The following is a 17,822-nucleotide window of genomic DNA, read 5'->3' as shown; positions in this document are numbered from 1 at the left end:
CGTAAATATTCCTCAAGCCTTCCATATCGATGTCAGTGATAAGAGTTCAGAAGAAGCCTGCTCTCTCCATTTGAATGAGTTTGAAATGACGTAACATTTCCACTTACGTTACATTTCATTCCCACTTACGTGTTATGCTCTTAGTTTTTGTTGGCCGTTTCCTTCGCAGTTGGTAGTGGCATTTTCAAGAGCAGACTGTTTATCAGCTGCAGTGCTAGAGGGCGCGAACTTTGAATTCTCACACGAAGGAAATTTCAAGAAACTTTCTTTTAAGGTGTGTACACACTCTTTAGCCGAAGCGCTAAATCTTCATTTACAATGTGAATGAAACACGGGGTGAATTTTAAGACTATATTAGTTCAGTTATTGACATTCGATTTTCCCAACACGTAAAAATTAAATAAACTTCTATGGGCTACGACTGAGGCTGTCTGGCTCTTACGATTCCCTTGCTGGTTGTCCCTTTGTTGGCGTTGGCGTTGGCAGTGGCAGTGGGCGGTGCTGTGGGGCGCGATGTTGTTGTTGTTGTTGTAGCTGCATTTGGCAAATTCTTCTCGTTGCGCTGCCTAAGACGCTCCCGAAATTGATAACGCTGCGTATTCCTCGGCGTGTTCAGCGCGAAATTCATATCCGGCAATTGATAGGTGGCCAACAGAAAGTTACAACGCACACGCTCCTTGGCAATGCGCTTGATAAGCGCCTGCATTTCGTGGCCAGCTATCAGATTGGAAATGGCGTCCACCACATTTCGCTGCAGTTGAGGTTCATCTGTTACTTTTGCCATTTTTGCGCGTCGCGATTCTTCATCTTCCAATGCAATGGTTTCGAATTGTAGGTCTGCGGGACTCATGCGAAGGGTTTGATGCTGGCTCTTTCGAGACCTCTGACGTCCTGGCCCTTTGGCGTTGGATTTGTCGTTGATGTCTGCTCCTGTGCCAGGCGATGTGCCTGTTTTATCCGAGGACGATGGCGACGTCACAGATGCGTCCCTTTCCAAGTACGCCGGTGTCGCTTTCTTGGGAGTAATTTCATTTACTGAGTTTGCTTTTGATTCGCCTGATGGCGGCGGACTCTCGGAACATTTTGGCTCCAACGATGGACGATCCACGAAATTTGCCTCTTCATCAGAATCTGTTATTTCAATTGAATTGTACACTGAATTTGCCATTTTTGAGAAAACGACAAAACAATTTGTGTTTCCGCGCGGGCAGAAATATTGAAACGAAAATGCCGTCGTTTAAGGGAAACAGCTGTGAGTGTTGAGCAATGGCACTATACCATTAACCCATTGTCGACCAATGATTATTTCAATTCACGTACAAACATTATGAAACTTGTAAAATTTTAACTCAGTTCAGGAGAAAGATATCGAGGTCATTTTAGTTTGTAAGTAGAGAGGAAGGATAGGATGGATATGCAAGGAGAATTTACAAATTATTTTCCGCGGCTTAACGCAAGCTGTTCACCTGTTGAAATAAAGGGGGGTTAGTGGGCTAAGCTCTTCTTCTTTTCTCGATATATTTGGAAAATGAGAAGCGGCATATTTCTGAGAGTCACTATCCAGTGATTAAAATTAAATTAAAATTAAATTAAATCTAGTTGAATGGATCGAGAACGCGATTTCGACTCGAATGCCCGCAAGGGCAATCGTCCGCCCGGGCTGAAGGGCAAGGCACTTGGCATGTACTACCGGGACCTGGGTCGCCAGCGCGCAAAAGAACGTGAAAAACTGAATAAGGATGCAGGGAAAGCCGCCCGACGCCGAGGTGCCCAAAATCCGGCTGGGCTGCAGTGTCAATGTGCCCGGCGGAGTGCTGGAGCAAGTCAACAAGTTCATGCAGGACTTCAACAAGACGCCCAAGAAATCCCACTCGGACGTGGATGCGCAGTTCGAGCTGCAGTTTCGTCATCTGCTGAGCGTCAATTTCCACCAGTTCATTGCCGAGAAGAAGCAACAGAACGCGACTTTGAACTACATCAACCAGAATTTGGATACCAAATTGATGGAGCAGCACCGCGAGCGCCTGCAGTCATCCAGTATGCGCGAGCGTCTGAGCGCACGTGAACAGCTGCCCGCCATGAAGCATGCCGATGAGATTATACGCACCGTCCAGCAGAATCAAGTTATTCTGATCGTTGGCAGCACCGGCTGTGGCAAGACCACACAGGTCCCGCAACTGCTGCTCGACCACAGCATTGTAAAGGGCTGTGCCTCCGACTGTCGCATTGTGTGCACCCAGCCGCGTCGCATTTCGGCCATCACAATTGCCGAGCGTGTGAGCTACGAGCGTGGCGAGCCCCTCGGCCAGTCGACGGGCTATCAGATACGCCTGGAGAGCCGCAAGCCCAGAGATCGGGCCTCCATTACCTATTGCACCACGGGCGTGCTGCTGCAGCAGCTGCAGTCGGATCCGCTGATGCACAGCCTAAGTGTGCTCATTCTGGACGAGATACACGAGCGCAGCGTGGAGACAGACATGCTTATGGGTCTGCTGAAGGTCATTCTCCCCCATAGGCCCAACCTGAAAGTGATTCTGATGAGTGCCACCGTTCGGGAGCAGGATTTCTGTGATTACTTTGAGAACTGTCCCATGTTTCGCATTGATGGTGTCATGTTTCCCGTTCGCATGCTCTACCTGGAGGATGTTCTCTCCCTCACCAATTATCAGTTCGACAACCATAGGCCCGGAACAAACCGGAAACCCAAGCAGGATCGTAGGGAGACCCAAATGGCACACGAGGCCATGATTTTACCGTATGTGCGTCGCGTTCGTCACATGTACGATCGCAGGGTCCTCGACCAGTTGCGTCTGCCCGAATCGGAGGGCTGCGAGGACATTGATTTCATCGCCGATCTCGTGTACTACATCTGCGAGAACGAGCCAGAGGGTGCCATTCTGGTCTTTCTGCCCGGCTTCGACAAGATCTCCAAACTCAACAAAGCCCTGGAGAATCCTCAGGGTTCGGTCAAGGGCCAACGCTGGCGTCACAGTCTGGTGCTCTATCCGCTGCACTCCCTAATGCCCTCCGTCGAACAGCAGGCAGTGTTCCGTCGTCCGCCGGATGGCAAGCGCAAGGTCATTATGTCCACCATTATAGCCGAGACATCGGTGACCATTGACGATGTGGTGTATGTCATCAATTCGGGCCGCACCAAGGCCAGCAATTATGATATAGCCAGCAATATCCAGAGCCTGGATGAGGTGTGGGTGAGCAAAGCGAATACCCAGCAGCGCAAGGGTCGTGCGGGACGCGTGAGGCCGGGCATTTGCTACAATCTGTTCAGTCGGGCGAGGGAGGAGCAAATGGCCGATATACCCACACCGGACATACTGCGCTCCAAACTGGAGTCACTCATTTTGAGTCTGAAACTGTTGCACATTGATAATCCTTATGATTTTCTGGGCACCCTCATCAGTGCACCCGAACAGGAGGCCATCAAAAATGGTATCCTGCTGCTGATGCGGTAAGTCGGAAAATGAATTTTCGAGTCAAATGAAAATGTTAAAAATTGAATTTTTCAGCATTGGCGCCCTGGACAAGGACGGCATTCTCACACCGCTGGGCGTGCATCTGGCGAAGCTTCCCGTCGATCCGCAAATGGGCAAAATGATGCTCATGTCTGCCCTGTTCTGTTGCCTGGATCCCATCACCTCGGCGGCGGCGGCGCTCTCTTACAAATCGCCATTCTACACGCCGCTGGGGCAGGAGAGTCGTGTGGATCAGGTCAAGCGGCAGATGGCCCACAATATGCGCAGCGATCATCTGATGGTGCACAATACCCTTTGTGCGTATCGCAAGAGTCGCAATGGGGATCGCAATTTCTGCTATACGAACTATCTCAGCTACATGACGCTGCAGCAGCTGGAGCGCATGAAGAATCAGTTTGCGGAATTGCTGTGCAACTACAAGTAGGTCAAAAGGTGGTTTAATCGTACTTTATCCTTATACTAATGCTCTCTTCTTTGCAGGTTTCTTAGTTCACCCGGTTTGCTGGACAGATCGTCCAATATTAATTCGGACAAGATACCACTGCTGAGGGCAATCATTGGAGCGGGTCTCTATCCGAATATGGCATGCATGCGGTAAGGTCAAGAGCTCAATAGATGTCTATTTATAAAAGAAAAGAAAGCAAAGAAAAATCGAAATTGCTTTCACTTTATGATTCTTTACTTGGCTGTCTGTTTTTCTCTCATGTGACGTGTCTGCACAATATGGCTGGTCCGTTATTCTTGTCATTTTCCCCTATTCGACTGCTCGTAGTGGGTAGTGCTCGGCAGAGAGAGAGAGAGAGCGCGCGACCCTTGCTCAGAGAGAATAGCTCTTTGATGCGAACTGTACGCAAAACTGGACAATTACTAATCAAAATCCGATAATTTCTTATATTTTACCCAACAGCAAAGCCCGTCGCATACGAAATTCTGTGCGTGCCGTACATAACATGTCCACGGACGATGGCAAGCGTGTGAATTTCCATCCCTCGTCTGTGAACAGCGGCGAAAGCAGCTTCGAATCGGATTATTTTGTGTACTACCAGCGACAGAAATCCTCATCGCTTTATCTGCTGGATTCCACAATGGTCTTTCCCATGGCCCTCATTATATTCGGCGATGGCGTGGAGGCTGGTGTCGCCGACAGAGTGCCCTATCTGTGCGTGGCCAATACATACTAGTGAGTGGGATGTCTTTATACATAAATGCATAATTTTAATGTTGATTGCTTTACAGTTTCAAATGCAATCCAGAGACAGCCAAAGTGGTGCTCGAACTTCGCACAAATCTGGGTAGATTGCTGCTCAAAAAGGCGCTCTACCCAGCCCCAATTGAGGAGAATGGCGAAGAGAAGCAACTGATCAAGTATGGCCTTAACTAACGACAAAGACTATACAACTATCAAGGTCTTGCATCGGGCAACAAAAAGATTTTCGGGGTTTCTGTGATGCTTCGTAGACACAATTTGAATTTGTTTCTGATGCAATATCTTGATATCGTATGGCCTTTGCCGAGGAACAGATGATTTTATATGCTGATTCCATTTATTCTTTTGCAGAGCTATCGAGTTGTTGCTTTCTTTGGACGAAAAGTTGGATCATGATTCGTTTTCGTCGGATGAAATTGATGATATCTGAACGTGAAAGAGGCTCATAGTATATGTGTAAACCAGGAGGACATTCTCATAGCATAATTTAATTCCATTTTATTGTATTTTTTTTTTTTTTTTTTTAAATAATCGAATGGTATATTACCAAAAAAATATATGCATGATCAGAAATAAATTATGTGTGTGTGTGTGTGTATATTCGGGGACTATTATTATTCGTCTTCAAGCAGGGCAAATACATTGCGCGAGCGAGGTGCCTCATCCTCTTCGATGGCGCACGAGTCTTCATCAGCATTGGTCTCATCGTTGGAGCTGTCCTCGTCATCGTCCTCGCTATCATCAGCAGCTAGAGAGAAGAGAAAGCGGAAATTTAAATAGGAATTAAGGATTGCTCAGTGAGACACTCACTGTCCGAGCAAACGGAGGAGGTATCGCCATTGGTCTCGCTCTCTGGCTCATCTTGCAGCTCCACTTGCTGGTACTTCTTGACCTCCGGCACATCGGGATGCTGCAGCCAGTGTTCGCGGCGCGCCTCATATCCAGGGGGATAGAACTGCAGCACCAGTTGCTGCTGTCCGGCCAGGCACATGCGCAGAATGTGATTGGCCGCCCGATAGCGATCCGGCCTGGCCGCCTTGGCTGTGAGAAAGCCTCGCTTGTAGGCCCAGGCATCGGAAATGGCCGCAGCCGACCACTCGTCATAGTCCTCGGGTAATTGAAGCCGCAACAATTGCGGCAGATTCACATGCTCGCCGAGAAACTTCAGAGAGCGATAGGGCACGGACAGCTGGGAGATGGGAAAACTGCCCAGCAGCACTTGCAGGCACTTTGGCGTGGTCGAGGGAAAGACTAGACCGGGACAGTCGCAGAGGCGTACGAGGGGCGTTAGAAATATAGTCTGAAAGTGTTTGGTATGTCCGGGCGTGCGACTAACGCTGACCACCTTGCGCCCCTTGAGGGCATTGATCAGCGAGGACTTGCCAACGTTGGGAAAGCCAATGCAGCCGATGGTAAGGACTCCACTGTGATATTTGACATGCTCGTGGGGCGTGGTGTCGATGCTGCTGCTGATTTTCAGTTCACCCTCCACAGCGGCCGCCACATCGTCCAGTATGTCCAGCTGATCACTGCGCATATCCTCGCGTATTTTCTGCTCCCAGGCGGACAGATCCACCTCCGACTGGACATAGCGCTGGCACTCGCGATAGATGTTGTAGACACCCTCCATGCTGCGTTTGTGCGCCTGCGGACCACGCTGGCAGCCCTTGCGAGAGCGTGGCAAGAACGAGGCAAACATCACAATCGGCAGCTGGGGATAGCGCTCCTGGAAGTACTCACGCCAGGCCACAACCACCTGCGGTTCGACCAGATCCACCTTATTGAACACCACAATGGCATGCTTCTTGAGTGTCTTGATGATGTAGTCGTACAGGGAGGGTGGGAACATGAGCGTGGCATACCGCACATCCACAATGATTAGGAGTATGTCTGAGAATTCGAGCACACGCCAGAGCTGACGCCACGTTTCCAGATTCAGTTCGAACAGGGAGAGTTCCTTGGTGTCGCCGCTGCGTTGTTTCCTTTGCAGCTCATCCACATAGTCCTGGGAAGGAGATTCTCCATTAGCTGACGCACACATGTGCATGCCGTGTACCATGACCTACCTTAAAGTAACGATTCTCACAGCGGTCCAGCTGTTCTTTGGTGCTTGACAAACTCCAGGGCGGACGCACGGGAAAGCCACAGCCGGCAAAGTAGCGCTCATCGATTTCGCGCTCCTTGGCACTGAGCGCTTGCAGTGGCTTGAAACCCTCCAGCTTTAGCTGCTCCAGCTCCTTCTTGCCCTCCTGGTAGAACTGTAAGTTGTAACGATTCACATTCTTGTTGCGATTGCCACCGCGAGCAAGGGCTGCTCCATGAGCTTGCGCGTCGTTTCGGGCACATCGCTGTCCTCGTAGGACTCCTGGGCAGTACGTAAATACTTGGGCGGACCTGTCGGCAAATGCCATTGTTAGCATTGGTGGTGTGGCTCGTGGGATTTGATTTGATTTCTTTCTTCTCCCCCAGAAGTTCGAGGTGGGCACGTACCTTTTGTGTTGCGTTTTTGCAGCATCTGATCCTTCTTCTTCTTTCCACTAAAGGCTACCTTGCGTCTCTGCTGTGGCATTGCGGAATGTTAATTTCGTTTACTGTATCTCTCTAATTTTCATTAATTTAATTGTGATTAAATGTTTTTGCGGCTTCTCTTTTACGCCGACATTCCGTTGATGGGACGGTCCAGGGCTGCCAGGCTGTTCGAAAGCTCCGAAAAAACGGCAGTGCCAAACCAGTGATGGCAGACTCTAGCTTTTACTTGAAATTTAAACAAAAAAAAGCAGAACAACATAAACAAGAATCTAAAATATTTATTAATACTGATTTAGGTACAGTAGCAACTAAGTTAAAGCAAGAACCCATTAACTTTGAGCTTATAATTAAAATTGGATAAGATTAAAAAAAAGCCAAGCTGACAGCACTATTGAAATGGCGTCCAAAGTGCAATTAAGCGTTCTTACTAGTACTTGTACTACCAACAGACTTGTAGCCTCTGAAATATGCCGCTGAAAGGCATCAAAGTATTGGAGTTCGTTGGCCTGGCCCCTGGTCCACTGTGCGGCAAAATCCTGACCGATTTTGGAGCCTCCGTCACCCGCATTGACAAGGTAAGCAAACCAATTCGATCTTTCGTCTTTTGTACAACTTTACTTTAACTTAAAGATCCTCGACAATCCGTTGGACGTACTGCAGCATGGCAAGCGCACAATGTGCGTTAATGTGAAAGATCCACTGGGCCAGCAGTTGGTGCGTCGCCTGGCCAGGAAATGTGATGTACTCATCGAACCCTTTCGACCTGGCGTCATGGAGAGACTTCATTTGGGTCCTGCCGAATTGTGTGCAGAGAATCCTCGCTTGATCTATGCCCGACTAACGGGATTTGGCCAGCAGGGACGTCTGGCCGCACGTGCTGGTCACGATCTCAACTATGCAGCCATTTCGGGCGTCCTGTCCATGCTGGGCCGCAGACACGAGAAACCCACGGCTCCGATTAATCTATTGGCTGACTTTGCGGGCGGCAGTGTAATGTGTGCCCTGGGCATTTGCCTGGCCCTGCTGGAGCGACACAATTCCGGGCGTGGCCAGGTCGTAGATGCGTCCATGGTCGAAGGTGCTGCCTATGTGGCCAGCTGGTTGTTCTTGGCCCGGGACCTACACATTTGGGGTAAGCAGCGTGGCGACAACATCCTCGATGGCGGGGCTTATTTCTACGATACCTACGAAACAAAAGACGGCCTCTACATGTCTGTGGGCGCCCTGGAGCCGCAGTTCTTTGAGCTCCTCAGACAGCGACTGCAACTGCCCGAGGATCTGCCTCAGTTCGGAGACGAGCATCAAGAGCGGGGCAGGCGGCTGCTAACAGAAGCATTCCTCACAAAAACTCAAGCGGAATGGTCGGAGATATTCGAAGATGTGGATGCTTGCGTTTATCCTGTTCTCGACTATAAAAAGGTCCACCAACATACGCACAATAAAGAGAGGGAATCCTTCGAGCTGCTCGGTGACGCAGTGGCTCCCACGTCCAGCACCGCGGTTGAGTCGTACTCCTGGCAAGCTGCCCAAAGCGGAAAACACCAAGCAGGAAGAACTGATTGAGGATCTGCAGCTGAAACCCGAAGAACTGGAGCAATTGCTGGAGTCGGGAGTGCTGACGTTACCAGATCGGGCGAAGCTCTAGAACTTCTCGTTGAAAGCTCCAAAGTCCCGTTTAATGTTAACACTCGTATTGAGAGCTGCCCCAAGATTATTTACCCGGTTATTATTTTGAATAAAAGACGTTATTGTTTGTTGTTTCTCTTGCATTCAAAATTCTTTTATTCTCGCTCTTGCACACAGGAACACAATTTACATTTGCTAAAATTTTCGCGTACAAACTATCAGTCATACAATTTGTTCATGAACAGGTTTGGGCAGAACTAGGGTGGTTTTGGGGTGGGGGGTTGGGGAGTGTGATAATACATCATAATTTAATAGAAACTATCTTATTGTTTAAATTCCGATTTAAAAGCTCACGCAAAGCTCTCTCGCTATCGTACACACTCTCTTTCGCTCTCGCTCGACTAAAATTTGTTAAACTAGCATTCATAATTAGCACAGAAATATGCGCCAAAAGCACCGCGCGTCAGCATTACCATTAGTTATATTCTTCTTAGTTTAATACAATTAATTTATTATAATCCTCATATGTATGTAATGTATATGTAATGCATAAGTAAGTTATGTATGTATGTATGTATGTATGTTTCATGTAAATTTCACTAGTTTGACGTTTGGTTATGTTTTGGTAGTACGTTCCGTATAGTATTTGTAGTCCCATAGTCCCGTGTAAAGTAATTCATTGTGAGAGTCCTTAAGTAAGTGTTTCGTTTAGTTTAGTTGTTGCCGTTGCGTATTTGTATAAATAGTAAGTCTCAGTTCTCAGTATAAAATCAGTACCATATGTTACGTTTTTCAATTTGTTTTGTTTTGTTTTTTTCTCGTTTTCGTTTCGTTTACAATTACCGTTGTGTACAGTTTTATTATTATTAAAAAAATATCATAATTTCTTTACATTTCTTCTTTGCTCTGCTGCGCGTGGTGCTTTTTTTTTTACTTGATACTTGCACACAATATCATACCCGTCCATACACACACACACACACACGCACACACTTAACATACACAGATTATCAAATCACAGGCAATGTTTACAGTTATAGTTGTAGCACAATTGGCATTTCTTTATAGAACAGACGACGACGACGACCTACACCCTATCCACACACATATAATAAGGCGGCAAAAATGTCCATTACCCTTATACTAGTTTATGTTTTTAAACCTAATGACGGCAAATCATAATTTTTATAAGCTTGGTTTTGACAAACTCATGAAAGTCTGAAGAGGTTTCGGTTTTTGGGTATTTTTTTTTTCTTTTGTTCTTTTGGAATGATAACATACAGATAAACTCAGTCACAGTTGCGGACACACATATTCTTACATTTATACTAGATCTCTAATGTATGTGTAGTATGTATTGTATAAAAGGTAGAAATTTGTGCTAGATGAGTGTTCTCTAGTACTGGGTGTTCCATTCACTCCCAACTCTCTCTCTTTCTCTTTTCCAAACTACTTTTCCATAAACAACCATTTGTCAATCATCATCACATAATACATCATCATTTCTTCATCATACAACGCACGCACAAGCATCATCTCAAGTACTCAATCAACACACCTGTGAAGAATATGTGCAAAGAAAAGAAATATGATTATTAGCAAAATATTAATGTGTGTGTGTGGGGACGCTTGTGCGCAGGTTTTTTTTGTTTTTGATATTTGGTTATTGTAACTAACTTATTTTGATAAATTGAATTTAAAAATTCTATGCATCACTTACATTTTTTTTTACCACAGCCATAAAGTGCAAGATCCACTCGGGGCGGGGGCCTTTGCTCAGCTTAGCTCAGGCTCAGCTCTTCTTTAATACGTTCAGAAGTCATCCAAGAGTCATTCAAGAGGCAGACATAGACATACACCACCATTCTTCATCATTCTTAATCTTCATCATATTTTGAATCATTCATAGCTAATTTTAGTACGTATTAATTTAATTAATTTTGGCAATTCAAATTGTCATGTTATTGTATGAGTGTTCTTGATATTGGTTCTAAAGTTGTCATTTCAAAAAATTCCTTATTTAATTTTTAATTCTTTGATATGTTGAAAGGGGGGTTTTTTTAAATTTTCAAATTTGTTGCTCTCTTTTGGACGGCTGTACGATATTTCAATTGCATAACGGAAATGTACCAATGTTTTTTTTTATTTTAGAATTTCTTTTTGAAATGACAACTTATTTGGAGGAGTTTTCACTGAAAAAAGCTCAAACTTAATTCAAGTTGAGCTTTTTTTAATGAATTCCATATTCTAATTGCAAATCATTTAATATTTGTATTCTTATCTACGGTATATAATACACACAATAGTTTTACATTCAATTTTCAGCACACTTTTATACTTAATTTTAGTTGTAAGTGTAATGAAATGTTCTGAAAAGATTTTAAACGGTTGGTTTGTTTTTCACTTGATTTCTATAGGATTTCCTTTATTTTTTCCTTCGTTAATCATCTTTATCTCTTTCTCGTTCACAGTCGCGTCTTTTTCGTAAGGTAGTTTCTGGTTATGTATGCGTATGCGTATGGAAGTGTAAATGAACTTACGGTAATGGTAACGGTACGTAAGTGTCGTTGTTTTATTATTTTTATTGGAACGGAACCAAGTCTGGGCTTGTAAAGGCACATTGACCAAAGCGGATACACTTAGAGGCGAAGGAAGACTGAAAAACTAGTTTACATTGTATAAATTATTTAGCAAATAAAATTGAAGTTTTGTTTTTAGAGGTTTTATGTTCAATTTAGAATAGATTAAATAGTATGAGCTTTTGTAAATAATTACTAAAATTGTATTGGAACTGAACCAAGTCGTTAAGTACTTATTGAAAGATACTTTTAAGATTTAAAAAATGATAAGCTAAATATTTGTGTAACTCCACATCATGATAACTCTGTATGATTTCTACAAATTTTGAATTTTCTAACAACAATTTCTAATATCTAAAAAGGTGATTAAAAAAATTATGTTTCTTAATTTTTATAATGATAATGAAAAGCTCGAATTTGGTTTACGTATGGGGAGAAAAAAAGGGGCCTTGGTTCCATTTCTAGTTTTCGTCCTATGTCGTTTATGTATGTAAAATGTAATGTATATTTGTCTTTCAGCGCAGTTCTCTATGCCTATGTAACGAAAAATGTAAAGTACGGTTTTTCTCGTTTTCGTTAAGTTTTGCTTTTGTTTTTTCTTTGTTTTTGTTGTATACCCTGGTCCGTTGCTCGTTGAGTTTTAGTATCTTTCGTTTATCTAATATATATATTTATATGTTTGTGTGTGCTGCAGGTAGTTGCTTGGTTGTTATTGCTGTTTTTTTACACAATTGAAATACAAAAAAATATTTATATTTAAAGTCGTTAGGCAAATTAAGCGTTATTCGTTGGCAATAATCCGAGCAACAAAAATTGTAAATAATTTCATTAAGTTAAGGTATATTTTTTCTGGAGCGTAGCGACATATTGTTTACTGTACTTTAATCAACAAAAATATAGTTAAATTTTGTTTTTTTAATGGTGTATTTTAAGAGGTTTTTGTTCTATTTTGTTATGTGTTTCTAAACCGCCACGCCCCATGCTTTGTACGTCCCTAAGTCATTTTTGTATTTCGTTTTTCCATTATAGTTACTAAGTTATTTTTCACGTTTGTGTTTTTTCAGTCGTCTTTGAGTCTTACAATTGTTTTTCGTTTCGTTTTTGTTTTGTAAATTTTAAATTCAAATCCGTTTAAAATCTTTTTTTGTTTCGTTTTTCTGTTTGGTTTTGCTTAAGACTAAATTCATTCACTAGAAAAATTCTTACGCTTAATTATTTAATATCACACAACACACGCTAACACACGCGCGCCAAAGAAAATATGAGGGAGGAAGGAGGTTTTCTTCATCCATTTTTCTCGCAATCACAAAAACCATTTGCAAAGGTTTCTCTCACAGGCATCCAATCACAGATTCACACTAGAAATATGACAATAAGTGGGTTTATTTTGGGGGTATTTTGGGATCTATGTGGGAAGGTGTTTAAGGCAGTTTGTCAGACTCGCGCACACTGGCAGGCACTCAGACTTGTAAGTAGACAAATACATACGCTCTCTCGATTGCAGTCATATATCCATATATCATCATCCATCATTCATTTTATCATAATCGCACATCAGATTCAGTTTCATCATCATTAGCGCTCACATATCTCACACGCATTTTTTTGTTGTAATTTTTAGTTTTTTTCTAAGGGGTTTTTGTTTAGATTACATATAATGATAAGTATAATTAAATCTTATAAATAAAAGGGTGTTGTTTTTTGTTTTTTCTTTTGATAGCAGCTAACTACAAGTTAATGTTTCCAGGGAATTTGTAATGCATTTAATGGGTTTTTTGTGTTTTACCGATTTTCACACGCTTAGATAATTAGGCTTGGACATAATTTCGTTTAACAACTTCTGATATCTGTTTTTGGTTATGCTTAAAATCGGGGGGAACAGCAGCCGATCCAAACAGTCTGCCCAAAAATCATAATTGTCATAATTTGCTTCTGGCCATAATAGATAGATAGATAGATGGATGGGGTAAGTCAGTGGGCAGACTATTTGGTGCGTTTAACAAAGTGGTAGTTACTATTTATAATAGGGTTGGGCTGGGGTTTTTTGTTTGTTTTGGGGTCGTTTCTTTCAACTTAAAATTAGTTTTTAGTTTTATAAACAATGTGTCTTAGCATTTACACGTTGCACAGCAACAATATATGTATAGATCGGACAAACAAAACTTAGCAGATAGAATCAGAGAGATTATTTTTCGGACTGGACTGAAAAAATCAAAAATTAAACAAAATGTTCATCATAAATTGTTCATCTCTGTGTGTGTGTGTGTGTTTCGTCCATCGGAGAGTGTGTATGTGTGTGGATGATGTGAATGAGGAAAATTTTTGGTTCACAAACTACTTACCAGTTCGGCGGCTGCATAACATTCATTCTCATAGGTGTATGGAGGAAACATTAACCTCTAGTTAGATATTCACTGTGTGATGCTCTGGCTATTGATCTTCTTGATCTCCTTGAGGGCCCACGAGCATAACATTTTCGTGCGCTGACCCTTGGAACGTTTGCCCTCGGACAGGAATTGTGTGATGACCACATCGTCCAACAGTGTGTGTAGACGTGGCCCAAACGAAGTGCACAGATCGCCAATGAAACCGGCAGCACTGGCCATCATCGAATCGGATACTTCGCCATCCTGGGCAATGCGCTTGATGAAGCCAATGATGTGCATGAGATGCGGTTCCATGTGCATCACATCGGGATGGGCTGTTTGATCGAGACCCTTGAGCCCTTGGATAATGCCAGTGTACGCCTCGAGGACACTCTCACGCAGCTCCGCAATGTACTCGTTCATGTCAAAGTTGCTGGCATCCGTCTAACAAAGGAACACAGTTTAAATCTACTCTCGGATACGTCTAGCAATAAAAGTTCTCACCTGCAAATTGGAAGCGGCACGCAGCATGTCGAGCACCACGCTCAGATACTTCAAGAAATGACTACCAATACTGAGAGCCATATCGCCAAAGGCCGAAAGTATCTGCGGCTTGACAGTGCGATGCAGAGTGGGCTCCGCCAAATTGGTCATCATCACGGACATAATCTCATCGCAGTAGGGCACCATTTGCTCCTTTGAGGGCGCGGCAAATGTCGCCGGTGAGGCCGACAGTGGCACAGCATACCTGATACTCCTGATGGTGCTTGAGGCCCATGATCAGCACATTCTTAAAGGCCGGCATGTACTTGGCAAACTGTACGCCCAAGAGCTCCACCAGTGTGGACACGGCCAGGAAGGCATCCTCCTGCACACCACCAGATTTGCCAGCACTCGAATTGAACATTGTAAGCAGAGCACTCATAATGGCATCGGAAATCTGTGGGGCATCCTGTTCGTGCACCTTGCGCAACACACTCTGCAGCGTGGCACAGAGCAGCGACTGCAGATCGTTGAACTGATGGCGATCGCTGTGATTGCTGATGTGCGACTCCATCTGCATGACTTGATTCAGACGCTCCAGGATCACAATGGTTGTGCGCTGCACCACCAGATAGCAATCGAGTGGCGAATTCTTGATCATATCCATGAGTGCCTCATAGGCAGCGCCACGCAAATTGGCCTGAGCTCCATCTGAACGATCGGTGGTCTCCAGCAGTTGAGTGATAATGAACTCAAAGTACGGCGACAGTGCGTACGTCTCGGGTGTTTCACGCTCCCCAGTGGAGGCCGCATCATAAGCGGCATCGGAGAGACCAATGAATGCCCAGCACACATTGGCGGCCACACGTGGCTCCGACTTCAAGCTCTTCACGAAGCACTCGAGCAGCGGCTGCAGATAGGTTTTGTCGATGGCCGACTCTGGAATGATCTGTAGAGCACAAAAAAACAAAGATTTAGTTTGACAACAGATGTGTGTGGAGCGGCCAATAACTTACATCGCAAATGCGTCCAAAGGTCCAGGCCGTAGTGTCGCGCACAATGACACTCGAATCGTACATCAGACGTATCAACGTGGGCATGGCCTGCTCTACCAGCGGCTTCAGCGTGTTGATCTCCAATCCATTGAGCACCGAGCCAAAGGTCATAACGGCAGCATCGCGGAAGCGCCAGTTGTGCGACTCAATGTTCTCCTTGATGAACGGCAAGACATGGGGCACTATCTCATCTTCGCAACAGGTGGCCAGCACCATCAGACACACCGATGAGGCCTTGGCCGGACTCCAGGTATCCTCATCATCGCACTCATCCTGCTTGGTTAGCTTATCGACCAGCACGGGCGTGAGGAATTGCAGGGCACCGCGAGCATAGTGCTTGGAGACACGCGCTGGGGCACGTCCCTGATCGGTGGCCTCCTGGCTCTCGATGGCCAGATCAATCTCCTCATCGCAGACGTTCGACCAGAACTCAATGCCCTGAAGGGCAACGGCATCATTCTCCGCCTTCATGGCCTCCAGCGTGATGGGGAAGAGAGCCTGGGCCATGTACGGCTCCATGAACTGATAGTAGAGAGTCATAATCTTCACCAAACACTGAAGGGCGGCCACACAGATCTGTGTGTCCGTGGACTGGGTGGCCTCGCAGACCACCTCCATGATGAAGTTGCGCTCCATATCCTTCTCGAAATTGGCCTTGGTGAACTCCAGCGAATTGTGCAGAGCCGTGGTGGCAGCCAGACGAACATGGTTGCTGGGCTCCACTTTGCGCATGCCATGAATGATGGCCGTGAGCACCTGGTTTGACTGATTCTCCATCACGCCATAGCGGATGTCCTGGCAAATGTAGCCAATGGCCTCCAGTGCAGACTCGCGATGCATTTCGCTGGATCCCTCGCTGACCACCTTATTCACCAGGGTCTGGATGACCATGCCCCAGCGATTGATGGGTAGCTCTATCACCGCCACATAGGCCACGCACTGCGCGGCACAAGAAGGACGTGTGTTCTCCGTACCCAAAGCATTGAGAATCTGTGACAAAAACAAATGTGTTGGTTGGGATTATATTGACGGGTTGGAATCATTTTGCACTCACATTATTCTTGATCAGATCGCGTATCTCGTTGGGGAACTGATGCCAACGCTCCTGATGCTGTTGCCGTACATTCTCATCCTTGCTGGTTAAGTGATTCTTTAGCTGCAGGCCAGCGGCCATGCGTGCCACCGCGCTATTTGTCGTATTTACCAGAATTTCCGACAATGCCTTAAGGAACTCGGGCAGATTGCTGGCCGCTGCCTGCTCCAAAAAGTTTTTGGCCGACAATAGTTCATTTTTGTCTAAATAAATGGGGGAAACAGTATATGTGAGGTTAGTGGTATGGTTCGATCTAGGGCTTCCCGCAGAGCATTCTCCCGCCGACTTTATCACCAACCGGAAGAACTGGTTGTTGGACTTATCGGGGTAGTAGGAAAAAAAAATGTTTCCCCCACGAATGCGCACATGTACATATGTATATACGAGATATATAACAAGCGAATACTTTTGGATGACGCAAGTTTCTGCCTTGGGGGTGAGGAGGGACGACTCTGTGTAGGATCTACAGTACCCTATCTCTGTTTGAGGTTAGGTTCGTGGCAATTTATAAATCCTTAATCATTGCACGTACAAATACACACATTCATTAAAGTGTTTGTGTGTATGTATGGGCGTATGCGTGTGCACCTAGCAACGAAACATATGCTACTCGACACGCGTATGGCAACCCTGCGCAACATACAACGAGCGGCGCGAGCGTCCCTCCCGCCAAACGACAGCAGACAACCAAAAAAAATGGCCCTGACAGGCACCTATACTTGTGGAAATTTTATGCCTAAAAAGGGGGTTGGGGTTAAAAGGAGGAGGGGGGTAGCACTCACCTGGCGACACTGTCTTCTCCAGAATAGCAATCAATTGCAGCGTTATATCGGAAGTCATTTTGCGTTTTTTTTGTGTTTTTAATTACTTTCTATTTCGTGCAGACGTCTCGAAGAGGCCAAGCGGACGGGGGATGTCAGTATGTGTGTGTGTGTCTGTGAGTGTAGGAATTTTGCGTAATTTTTGACACTTGTCCGAGAGCAACTGCAAAAACCAATAAAAATACGAATTAATATAGCAATTCGAATGGCTGGGGCACCAGTGGGGGGAAGGTTGCAACACCTTGAACGTCAGCGAATTGATTTTTTCGCTTTCAGCTCTACACACACACGCAGTAAAACTCACTTTTTTTCTTTTCTTTCGCTGTTGCTTTGCGATTCACCTTTGTCTCTTTTGCTTGCAAACCTCCCCACCTGTCCGATAAACGTGCGGAATGCGAAAATTGATATTCCACTTACTTAGGATTGTATTTAATGAACGGTCAAGTTGGGATTAATATGGCTAGAATGCCTTTCTTGTGGCTGTCTTAAAACGAATTGAAAGCGAAACAGGCCGGTTCGATTAATTTCACACATGTGAAGCCTCGCAATGGATGGCAACGCTGTTCTGGCAG

The 17,822-nt window shown here is 45.0% G+C and overlaps 5 protein-coding genes across 5 annotated transcripts; 2 read left to right on the top strand and 3 right to left on the bottom strand.

Annotated features, from left to right (window-relative positions):
* Positions 1-337: 337 nt before the first annotated feature.
* LOC111078482 lies at positions 338-1,257 on the bottom strand. Its single transcript, XM_022373182.2, has one exon. The coding sequence runs from the start codon at positions 1,166-1,168 to the stop codon at positions 416-418; it is 753 nt and encodes a 250-aa protein (XP_022228874.2). The 5' UTR covers positions 1,169-1,257; the 3' UTR covers positions 338-415.
* A 170-nt stretch (positions 1,258-1,427) lies between these two features.
* Positions 1,428-5,217, top strand: LOC111078459 (ATP-dependent DNA/RNA helicase DHX36). Its single transcript, XM_022373149.2, is given in 7 exon segments — positions 1,428-1,744; positions 1,746-3,466; positions 3,525-3,911; positions 3,972-4,085; positions 4,399-4,671; positions 4,728-4,856; positions 5,050-5,217. Coding segments are annotated over 7 exon segments (2,844 nt in total). The 5' UTR covers positions 1,428-1,603; the 3' UTR covers positions 5,129-5,217.
* Positions 5,218-5,228: 11 nt separating this feature from the next.
* LOC111078464 (guanine nucleotide-binding protein-like 1) lies at positions 5,229-7,454 on the bottom strand. The gene is given in 5 exon segments (XM_022373160.2): positions 5,229-5,446; positions 5,509-6,703; positions 6,765-7,006; positions 7,009-7,092; positions 7,189-7,454. Coding segments are annotated over 5 exon segments (1,734 nt in total). The 5' UTR covers positions 7,268-7,454; the 3' UTR covers positions 5,229-5,312.
* A 168-nt stretch (positions 7,455-7,622) lies between these two features.
* LOC111078465 (alpha-methylacyl-CoA racemase) lies at positions 7,623-8,996 on the top strand. The gene is given in 3 exon segments (XM_022373162.2): positions 7,623-7,802; positions 7,858-8,709; positions 8,711-8,996. Coding segments are annotated over 3 exon segments (1,122 nt in total). The 5' UTR covers positions 7,623-7,694; the 3' UTR covers positions 8,873-8,996.
* A 4,778-nt stretch (positions 8,997-13,774) lies between these two features.
* On the bottom strand, positions 13,775-17,787 carry LOC111078460 (importin subunit beta). Its single transcript, XM_022373153.2, is given in 7 exon segments — positions 13,775-14,242; positions 14,303-14,497; positions 14,499-15,230; positions 15,298-16,326; positions 16,391-16,632; positions 17,212-17,413; positions 17,668-17,787. Coding segments are annotated over 6 exon segments (2,655 nt in total). The 5' UTR covers positions 17,270-17,413; positions 17,668-17,787; the 3' UTR covers positions 13,775-13,843.
* Positions 17,788-17,822: the final 35 nt, after the last annotated feature.

The sequence above is a fragment of the Drosophila obscura genome, unplaced genomic scaffold, assembly GCF_018151105.1.
Source record: "Drosophila obscura isolate BZ-5 IFL unplaced genomic scaffold, ASM1815110v1 contig_200, whole genome shotgun sequence".
Classification (NCBI taxonomy): domain Eukaryota; kingdom Metazoa; phylum Arthropoda; class Insecta; order Diptera; family Drosophilidae; genus Drosophila; species Drosophila obscura.
Note: the sequence above shows the minus strand (reverse complement) of the source record. Positions and strands in the feature narration are given on the sequence as shown.